This window comes from Dipodomys spectabilis, unplaced genomic scaffold, assembly GCF_019054845.1.
Source record: "Dipodomys spectabilis isolate Male_0828 unplaced genomic scaffold, ASM1905484v1 ptg000004l, whole genome shotgun sequence".
NCBI classification, from domain to species: Eukaryota; Metazoa; Chordata; class Mammalia; order Rodentia; family Heteromyidae; genus Dipodomys; species Dipodomys spectabilis.
Genome location: NW_024870681.1, coordinates 2,030,900 through 2,041,034, shown reverse-complemented (window position 1 = coordinate 2,041,034; position 10,135 = coordinate 2,030,900). Strand labels below are relative to the sequence as shown.

At 50.2% G+C, this 10,135-nt stretch overlaps 2 protein-coding genes across 2 annotated transcripts in view; both read right to left on the bottom strand.

Annotated features, from left to right (window-relative positions):
• Positions 1–52: 52 nt before the first annotated feature.
• On the bottom strand, positions 53–4,648 carry Dhrs13 (dehydrogenase/reductase 13). The gene is made up of 5 exons (XM_042692681.1): positions 4,453–4,648; positions 4,252–4,370; positions 2,535–2,658; positions 2,048–2,359; positions 53–1,155 (listed from the first exon to the last, which is right to left on the bottom strand). The coding sequence occupies exons 1-5, from the start codon at positions 4,577–4,579 to the stop codon at positions 713–715; spliced, it is 1,125 nt and encodes a 374-aa protein (XP_042548615.1). The 5' UTR covers positions 4,580–4,648; the 3' UTR covers positions 53–712.
• A 2,080-nt stretch (positions 4,649–6,728) lies between these two features.
• Positions 6,729–10,135, bottom strand: part of Phf12 (PHD finger protein 12) — a 49,329-nt gene continuing 45,922 nt past the window's right edge. The window contains exons 13-15 of the mRNA XM_042692617.1: positions 9,556–9,638; positions 8,331–8,469; positions 6,729–7,990 (exon numbers count right to left, since the gene is read on the bottom strand). Coding sequence (XP_042548551.1) covers positions 7,656–7,990; positions 8,331–8,469; positions 9,556–9,638 — 557 coding nt within the window. The 3' untranslated portion in view covers positions 6,729–7,655. The remainder of the gene's footprint in view (positions 7,991–8,330; positions 8,470–9,555; positions 9,639–10,135) is intronic.

The window sequence follows — 10,135 nt, the reverse complement described above, 5'->3', positions numbered from 1 at the left end:
CCCCGCCGGAAGTGCGGCGGCGGAAGGCGGGGCCGGCAAGTAGAGAGAGGCAGAGCCTTGGCAGTCAACGCGCTTTATTGCTGGGGGTCCCAGCCCTCCAACACCCTGGAAGGCACCCCCACCCCCAGCATCCTCGGAAACAACAGCTCTGAGCCGCCTTACTTCCCAGCACCCACTTTACATTGGGCGGGCCCTAGCATCAGACCCCCTAGGTTCAAATCTCAGTCCTCTGCTCTTCTTACCAGTTGAACCCAGGGGGCTGAGTCCTTCCCTCCAGCGCTGAACGCTGTCTCTAAGGAATGCGGGTATTATAACTACCTGGCTGGATGGTTGCAAAGGGCTCAGGTCAGCGATGCTCATTGTTGGCACTGCTTTGAATCAAATTCCCTGGCCCTGCTCCAGAGCTTTTATCACAGTCAACCCAGGTGGGGCCTGGAAATCTGAAATTCAAATTCCTGAGCAGTACAGTGTCTGGTGTGTTACCCTTTACCCTAACTTTTGAGGTTACTGTCTCTCTTAAGAAGGAGTTGTTACCCATTATTTCTCTCACCAGTAAAAGAGCTGCCTGAGACATACCAAGAGACCTCACAAAGTAATCACAGAGGTAAAAATGGCAACCCCTGGGTACCAGGGGCATGGCCTAGCACACAGCTAAGGTTTTTAGGGGTCATAAAGTGCTACAAAAAGCATCTAAGCCCGGGAGTTAGGAGCTTTAGGGCTCAGGCTCAGCTTTAACCTGAATTCGGCGTGTCAATTTAGACAAGTCTGGTAAACTCTGAGCACCAGGGTAAAGTTCAGAAACTGTAAGCTCCTCAGGGTGGGTGGTGCTCAGAGAAGATGGGGCCGCTGAATCCTCAGGCTGGGGCTCTTCATTGGGGTCATCATCCTCCCCAGGCCCAAGGCCTGCCAGCCTCTTGCTGGCCTCCCATAGCCGGTGAGCTGCCCGGTCATCTCGGGCAGCTGGAGACACCTCCTCCACATGGCAATTGGCAAAGTATCTGCCACTGAAGGGCTCAATGCCATCCTGAAGAGCACAGTACAGGGGTGTCTGGGCACCCCCTCTGGGTGTCCGGAGCACTAGCCAAGCCAGTGGGCGCAAAAGGGGGCGCAACCATCCAGGAACATGACGCAGGAACAGCTCTGAATTCACAGGCCCTATGGGCAGAAAGATGGGGAGGAAGATGGGTGAAGGCACCGGATATAAGCAGCAGGAATAGAGCTAGAACTGGACAGAATCTAGCTCCAAGGAAGCTAGGGCAATATCTACCAAGAACTCTGCTCCCACAGGTGACTTCACTCACTTCCCAATAGAAGCCTCCTCTCTTCCCCCAAAATTACTTATTCTCTCAGATTTTGGTCACACTGTCTCTCCAGCCTCTTAAATCTCTCTCCATCTTTTCTTTTAGCTGGAGCCTCATTCCTTTCTTAGCAGTGTATATTAAGTACCTCTGTGTACAAGCTACTGTTTTGGGCATTAGGGATCTGGAGTTGTAATAAAAGCTTAATAAAAATTAGTTGGGTTATTATTATTACTATAATTGCTAATGGCCTTAGGTAATGATTTTCTAAAGCATAGTACAGTAATATAGGCAAAGTAGATCTCATTCTCCTGGGGTAGTCTATTCTCTAAAGGCAAGTATGAAAACTCTGGTTTCTAATGACATTGTATAAATCTTTTGCCCTTTAAAGGCAAGAATGATTCTACTCATCAATTATCTCACTCAAGTAAAAGCTAAAATGCTTAAGGTGGACCCTCAAATATCACAAGAGCTGAGTGCTAGTGGCTCACGCTTGTAATCCTAGCTACTCAAGAGGCTGAGACCTGAGGATCCTGGTTCAAAGCCAGCCCAGGCAGGAAAGTCTATGAGACTCTTGTCTCCAATTAACCATCAGAAAACTGGAAGTAGCACTGTGGCTCAAGTGGTTGAGCGCTTGCTTTGAGCTGAAGAGCTCAGGGACAGTCCCCAATCTCAGAGTTCAAGCCCCACGACCAAAAAAAAAAAAAAGAATAGAAGAGGATCAGGACAGCTCCAGAGCCACACCTCACCTGGATGGGCAGCATAGCAGGTCACACCAGTTCCCTCAAGCTGGGTGGCAAGCTCTCTGGCAAACAGTACATTGGCTAGCTTACTGTCAGCATATGCCCTCAGCTCCTGCTGCCAGCCTACTACTGGTTGATCCAGGCGTGTGAAGTCCAAGTGTCCACGTCTGTGGGCAGCTGAGGACACCACCACCACTCGGCTGGGGGCACACATCTTCAGGTGGGGTAGCAGCAGGTGTGTCAGCAGGAAGGGACTGATGTGGTTTACACGAAGTAGCAGGTTAAAGGTTTCACGGGTCCGGCCACAGGAACTGATTCCTGGAGCAGAGGCTAGGTGTGAGAAGGAGCCCCCAGGCCCCAGCATCCCCCTTTGTGAGACAGCATTAGGGGGTATCCTTCCCAAGTGTCTACTGATCCCTAGCAGGTCCCAGCTGGAGGTGGTGACTGCCCCTGGCCACCCACCACCCACCCTGCAAGGCCTTTTACCCCTCACCGGCATTGTGGATGAGGATGTCCAGCCGTGGCTCAGAGCTCAGGAAGGCAGTGGCAAAGGCCCGCACCGAGGTCAGACTGGCCAAGTCCAAGGCCATGAAGATGACCTCATTGTTTCCACTCTCCTGTGGATCAGCAAGGGCTGGGATTGTCACCAAGAACCTTCCTCCTATTCCCTCTCCCTTGGAACCTTCTGCTGTTATTACTAAGTTTTGCACCATGCATTAGGATGTAATGAATAACTGTATAGATTGCCTTTTATTATCATGTGACCTTGGGCAAGATCCTTAATCGCTCTGGACCTCAGTTCTCTCACTGTATAAGAGGAGAATAATAGGATGGGAATGTAGCTCAGCAGTAGAGTGCTTGCCTACCATGTAAGAAGCTCTGGGTTTGATCCCTCAATACCACATATACAGAAAAAGTCAGAAGTAGTGCTGTGGCTGAAGTGGTAGAGTGCTAGCCTTGAGCAAAAGAAGCTCAGGGACAGTGCCTAGGCCCTGAGTTCAAGCCCCAGGATTGGCAGTGGAAAAAAGGAGAATAATATAGCAATACCTATCTTTAACCGTTGCTGTATTAAATGTAAAATACCATGATCAGTTTGCATTCTGTACTGGGTGTGTGTTATTACCCTAAAATCTATAACAGACTTTTTTTTTGTCAGTCATGGGACTTGAACTCTGGGCTTGGGTGCTGTTCCTGAGCTCTTTTTGTGCAAGGGTAGTGCTTTACCACTTTGAGCAACAGCTCCATTTCTGGTTTTCTGGTAGTTAATTGGTGCTCAGGCTGGCTTTGAACCATAATCCTCAGATCTCAGCCTCCTGAGTAGCTAGGATTACAGGCGTGAGCCACCAGCGCCCGGCTCAGACTTTTCTTTCTAAAGACAATGCCGGACCTGGGAAGGTAGCTTAGTGATAGAGTGCTTGCCTTGTATGCATGAGGCCCTGGGTTTGATTCCTCAGCACCACAAAAACAGAAAAGGCCAGAAGTGGTGCTGTGGTTCAAGTGGTAGAGTGCTAGCCTGGAGCTGAAGAGCTGAGGGACAGCACCCAAGCCCAGGGTTCAAGCCCCATGACCAACAAAAAAACCAAACCAAATCAAACCAACAAAAACAAAAAGACAATGCCTCCAACTCACTATATGGCCCAAGCAGGTTTTGAACTTAACAATCCTGCTTCAGCCTCCCTAGTGCTGGGAGAACAGATGTGGGCCACCATGACCTAGTATAACAGACTTTTCATTGGTCTCCTCTTGCCCTCTGCCTGACCCCAGTCTATTCTGACAATTCATGTCCTGTTAAGGACCCTTCCCTGAGCTCTACTGTTCAAACTCGTCGTTAGGCTCTATGAGGACCTCCAGAACCTTCAGTCTGGCGCTCCTCTTCCTAACTTGTATTTCAGTCTCATCAAATCTCTCCCTGCGTGTCAAATTAGACTATCCTCCTGGCCTTCGCACATGCTGTTCTCTCTGCTGCTCTCTTCCCTTGTTGCTCTTCATTAACTCCGGCTGATCCTTACACATCTCCGACTAGCAATGCCTTCCTTCAGGATCCCTGGTGCTCCTTCCCTGTGTGACCAGAGCACTCAGTGCACTCTCTTCCGGGAGCTTAACGAACCGCGCGGCTCTCCCAGGAACTGGCGTTCCCGCGCGGCTTGGCTGGTCCCCGGGTCCCGATGTGTCCTTGACTGGTGGTCCCACCCGTGCCCGCATTCCCTCACCTGGCGGAGGTCGAAGGCGGCCGCCTCCCCGCGCTCCCGGCTGCGGCAAGCCAGCACCACGCGCGCTCCGCGGCGCGCCAGTTCCAGGGCCGTCATCTTCCCGATGCCGCTGTTGGCACCTGCAGGTGAGACGGGTGAGCGCGCAGGGACGCGGCCCGCCGCCCGGCCGCCCGGCCGCCGCCTGCCCACGCTTGCACTCACCCGTGACCACGGCCGTGCGGCCCCGCAGGCTGCCGAGGCCACCGCACGGCGGGGCCTTCACCAGGTTGTAATAGATGAGCACGTAGGCTCCCAGCAGCAGTCCCGTGCCCAGCAGCAGCGCCTCCATGCCGGCTGCCCAGCGGGTTTCCCGCCGCGGGCCTCGCCGCCCCGCCCAGCTCAGGCCTGGAAGGGCGCCGCGCGCGACAGGGCCTCGCGGGGGCGGGGACGGGGGCGGAAGGGAGGCCAGGCGGAGGGGGGCGTGCGCGCGTGCGCGCGCTTGCGTGGGCCCTGCGAGCGCCCCCTAGGCGTGCGTCTGGCCGTATGCCTGTGCGTGCGGACACCTTCAGGTGGCATGTGTGCATTAGGGCCCTGGGTGCGCCCTCTAGGCGTGTTCCCAAATGCCTGCCTCGGGTGTTCGTCCATCTGTCACTAACAGGTATGTTGGTGCCTGCGGGGCCTTCGGATCACCCTTCAGGGTGTGAGCCTGCAAGAACCACGTAGGTGTCAGTGCCTTTTTGGGCAGAGTCCCGCCAAGCTGTGCAGGCATCTGTAGTCTCCACCAACGCATGTGCTTGAATGAATAATCTGTTTACTCTAGGTGTGAGAATGTAAAGGCTCTCCCCTTTCAGGAGAGAACATGAATGGGCTTGTGTTTAAGAGTTCAGTCCTCTTAAAAAAGTCTTTCCCTCAACGAACCAATCCTTCAATTTCTCATTCTGACATCATCCAGCCCTCAACTTGTAGCTTTTCTGTTCTGGTCATACTTATCAGAGAGGTGGCAGTATTCAAAAGTGGAGTAAGTAGTTAAATCTGTCCTATCTCCCAATCTCAGGACCTCCCCCCCCCCATCCTTAAATTTTTGAGACAGGGTTTTTCTGAAGTAGCCCAGTCTGGCTGGCTCGGAACTCATTATACATGCAGTCCAGGTTGACTCTCCTGTCTGTTGAGTTATAGCAGTGCTCCGCCTCACTCCCTTTCTGAGGGAAGTGTGAAGATAATAAAAACCTGTTACTGCCCATCAGGTGGAAATTTGCCTCTGGAATGGGTGGTAGAAATAAGATGCTCCATTACTCAATGGAAGTTACTATGGTTGTGAGTGGGGTAAGGACAGTTACAGAATCATGGGTAAGGGCACTCCTGGCCAAGGAACTTTGCAGGGCTTTGCCTGAGGAAGCCAGGATATGATTTAACACCTGTTTTGGCACTTAAATTTGCCCAGCAATGGGTTGGGAAGATGGCTCAGTGGTAGAGTGCTTGCCTTGCAATGCATGAAGCCCTGGATTCTGTACCTCAGCACCACATAAACAGAAAAAGCCAGAAGTAGCCGGGCACCAGTGGCTCATGCCTGTAATCCTAGCTACTTAGGAGGCTGAGATCTGAAGATCGCAGTTCAAAACCAGCCCAGTCAGGAAAATCTGTGAGACCCTTATCTCCAATAAGCCACTAGAAAACTGGAAGTGGTGTTGTGGCTCAAGCGGTAGAGCGCTTGCCTTGAGCTGAAGAGCAGAGGGACAGTGCCCAAGCCCAGAGTTCAATCCCCATGGACCAAAAAAAAAAAAAAAAATTGCCCAGCAGTACTTGCCCTTGTTTATACTGAGAATCCAAAGCTTCTGCCTTTAAGGAGTTGAGAAACCCATCAGGTACTGGCAGGGAGCAATAGTGGAGATAAAACTATATAGGTAGATGGAAACCCGGGCAGATAGAGTCCTGGGGTTGTTTCCTACTTAACCACACGGTGGATATTGCAATTATGTATAGTGCTGTGGAAGAAGGTTGTGGATGCATTATTTTCTAACCCAAGGCAAAATCCTAATACACAAACTGGGTTTATTTACTCTAATAGTGCTGATTCTAGAAAGAAAACTGTCCTCACAAAGAACTAACTAGGAATGCCTTTCACTCAAGTATGGAGGAGGAAAAGGAGTTTGGCTTCATGAGGGGGACCCAGAACTTTAGAACTGAGGTAATGCAGTACTTGTTTTCTGAATGAAACAGCAGTGGATTAACTAGGACTGCAAATCACACTATCTAGAATGGTCCAGACTCTCTGCCTGGATCCTACTATATTAGGGCTCTCCAGAGAAACAGCACTCACCCTTCCATTGTTTTCTACCCAGCTTAGGCTCACTCATCTAACATCTCTTTTCACTCCCAAGCTTTGCTTTGTGACTGAGAGACCTGTTCAAAGAGTTCCCCTCTTGCCACCCCTTAAATCCAGATCTCAGGGTAGTTCCCCTCCAAGGGTGATGACAGGTAGGACAGACAGGCAGAAAACATAATTTGGAGTATTTTTGTTTTTTATATACAGAATACAGGAAAGTTTCTGTAAAGTCTAAAACATTACAATTACTATGTACATTGGTACTAGTTGTGGGGGTGAGGGAAGAGAAAAGGGAACCAGGGGTGGGAGGAAGAGAAGTGGCAAGAGAACAAAAAGAGACAAAACAGGTTTACGACAAAAACGTTTTTGCTACAATAGACAATTTGAGAAAACGCTCTACCACATGTAGTACTGTACACAGTTTTTAAAAACATTGAAAAAAGGTCATCACTAGATGTATTTACACAAAATCCAAATACACTTTTCCTTATTTGAAATAAAATAGATGGACAGCCAGAAAAAGAATTCATCTCATTTGTCCATAATACACAGTAGCTACCTTAGTGCAACCGCTGCAGAAAGGGAAAATAACTTGGAGGGTGGGAGCCATGGAAGGAGGGTGGGTAGCGATCTTTATATTAAATAAAACAATGATATTGTATAGATTTTGCTGTATGAAAACTGTATTTTTTCTTTTAATATAAAACTATTGTCACTGCCACAAAATAGAACAAGTTTCTGATTATTTTACAACGGTGGGTGGGTGGGTGGGCGGGCGAGGGGGAGGGGGGTGGTGGGGGGAAGGGTTTGTGTTGGAGGAAGTATCCACACCACGGCCTTCCCCTCCCTGCCCACACTGTTCCTCAGCTCGGTCTGCCGCTTTCCCATGAAATGTTGAGTACAAATATATGTGCAAATGCCCCCTAAAACTTGAGAAAAGAAAAAGGAGTTTTAAAAAAGTCAAAAGGTTTTCTTCATTTCATGCAAAGATTGTAGTTGAAGGGTTTCTGGTATAGAAAACACCCGGGCTTGGTTTGTGTACATTTTTGCATTGCAGGAGTCTTGGATGGGTGTCTAGGCCAGTGGCTGCTAGCTACTAGCCTTAGGGAACGGAGTTGGAGCGCAGTACAGGGCCCTGGTGGGGCTTGAGAGATAGCTTCTCAGCCAAGACCCCATCCTGCAGCAGGCTGGCATCGCCTTTGGGCTGTTTGGTCGCAAACTCAGTGATGCTGAAGACAAACTGCAGGCATCCCAGCTTGATGTAGCTGCCATGGTGCAGTAAGGCTGTTCCCTCCCAGCCGGCCCCACTGCCCCCAATCAAGCTTGAGCTGCTGGCTTTGCAATTGCAGGGTCTCCGCTGGGGTCCCTGGGCCTGGGAACTCATCACGGCTGCCTCCTCACTTGGCTCTTCATCTTGTTTCTGGTGCCGGCGACGCCCTGGGAAAAAGGGGGATGGTCATAGGAAAGGAACAACGAGTGTTGACCTATCTAGGTTGTTTGCCAGAAGTGGGCCCCACCTCTCCCCATTCCAACTGCCTCATAACCAGGGGGTGAGGGATGCTCAGAAAGGGCTGGTGGATTCTGAAGTCTGCAAATAAGTCTGATATACACGTGGATATTCAGCATTGCTTCTCAGTGACTTTCCCTGGGCCCACCAGCAATGAGAACTTGACCAATGGGACTGGGAAGGCAAGAGAGCACAGGTTATCGGCAGCATGGCACCACTACTGTGACTGTGGTCTTAGCTTTGTGGCCACAGGACTCTGCTCCAACTTACTGATGACACTCTGCACTTTGGCAACAATACTGCTTGGGGGGGTTGGCGGGGTCTTCTCAGAGAAGTCACATGAATACAGCACATTGTCCACCGTTGTCCCATGCTCACTGTAGTTTAACAGCTCATAATGTTTGGTATTCTGAGGAGGAGGAGGGGAGATAAGATGTGTGGTCTGCTGTGTGAGGCCTGGGGTTAAGGAGAAAGGACACAAGAAGGCAGCTCCTTATGTCCCAGGGAGTTCTCATATTCTTCCTCAATCACAGCCTCACTCTTTCAGAATGGGGCTCAAGAATTCCCTTCTTGTGACAACCTACTTTTCTAGTGGCCAGAGCCTCTGCTCTCCCCCATCCTTCCCCTGCCTCCTTAGCACTGGTACCTTCACTAGCACATGACAATGACAAAACTCAGTGATATAGCCACATAATTTGCTTCCTTCCATACTGGCCACTCCTCTGGGTTTAGGGTAGGTTCCCACTGCTGTGTCTCTGACCAGTCTTAACAGAAAAGCTAGCCCTAGCCAGATGCAGTTGCTCATACTGTAAACCTAGGCTATGTGGGAGGCCAAAATCAGGACTGTTGTTTCAGGCCAGCTTGGTTAAAAAAAAGTTTGAGTGACCCTTCCTCAACCAATAGCTGGATCTACATACGTTAACATGGTAGGCTGAGATCAAGAGGATTGAGGTTCCAGGCCAGCTGATAGCAAAGTCTGAGACTCAAAGTGAAACAGATGATAGGTGGGGTGGCATACACCTGTCATCTCAGCTACAGTAGGAAACTTAAAACAGGCAGATCATTGTCCAGGCACAGTCCTGGACAAAAAGCTAGACTCTAGGGGCTGGGAAGGTGGCTCAGTAGTAGAGTGCTTGCCTTGCATGCATGAGGTCCTGAGTTTGATTCCTCAGCACCACATAAGCAGAAAAGCCTGGTAGTGGCACTGTGGCTCAAGTGGTACAGTGCTAGCCTTGAGTTGAAGAGCTGAGGGACAGTGCCCAGGAACACAACTGACCCCTCCGCCCCCCCCAAAAAAGCTAGACTCTATCTTGTGTGAAGCTTTGAGTTTAAACCTCAGCTACCCCTACAGCACCCCCCAAAAGCCTTTCTTCTGGATACAGGTAGACATGGAACCTTCATACTGAGACAGGGAAGAAAAGATTACCCCAGCTCTAGTACCAAAAAGAGGTCTCAGGTTGGGAAAGCTCCTTCCCACCCCATCTCCATCCCTCACCTCATCGTAGAATATGCAGGCGTGCTTCCCGGACACGTAGTTACAGTGACCATAGTTTGTAAGGCACACATCCATGTCAGCTCCTGCAGAGTGGCAGGAGAGGAAAGGAACGCAGAACAGACTGTAAGGTGTATGTGGGGGAGGTGAGGGAGTTAGCTTCTGGATAGGTGCTAAGAGAGACCTCAAGGGGCAGGTAGCTCAGGGTCCTTGAATGTATCTTTGAATAACCCCCTTGCTAACAACTGTCCTTGTAGCTTATCTGCTTTAGAACATATGGTTGCTACCTGGAGGGAAGCATGAGTTACTAAAGGGGATGGGCTACTTCTATGAGTACCGAAGGTGAGTGTTGGGCATGTATGAACCCGTCCCTTTTCAGTGACAGGCCTGGGTCTTTCTATTCTGTTTCAGATGCCTTCCCAGCAGCAACCAGATGGACCGTTATTGATGTCTCATGACACAGAGCAAATGATCCACTCCACTGAACTGTCCTGTTTCTTAAGTCTCCTTTGTATTGCATATTTTCTGGGTTAAACCAATCAACTCTGGAAAGAGCTTGCCTCACTCTTCTTTAGCCTAGTGC

Coding starts and splice junctions, on each gene's coding strand:
- Dhrs13 (XM_042692681.1), bottom strand. CDS start 4,579: ATGGAGGCGCTGCTGCTGGGCACGGGACTGCTGCTGGGAGCCTACGTG. Junction 2,360..2,534: donor CATCCTCATCCACAATGCCG/GTGAGGGGTAAA, acceptor CCTCTGCTCCAG/GAATCAGTTCCTGTGGCCGG. Junction 1,156..2,047: donor CTGCTATGCTGCCCATCCAG/GTGAGGTGTGGC, acceptor TTCTGCCCATAG/GGCCTGTGAATTCAGAGCTG.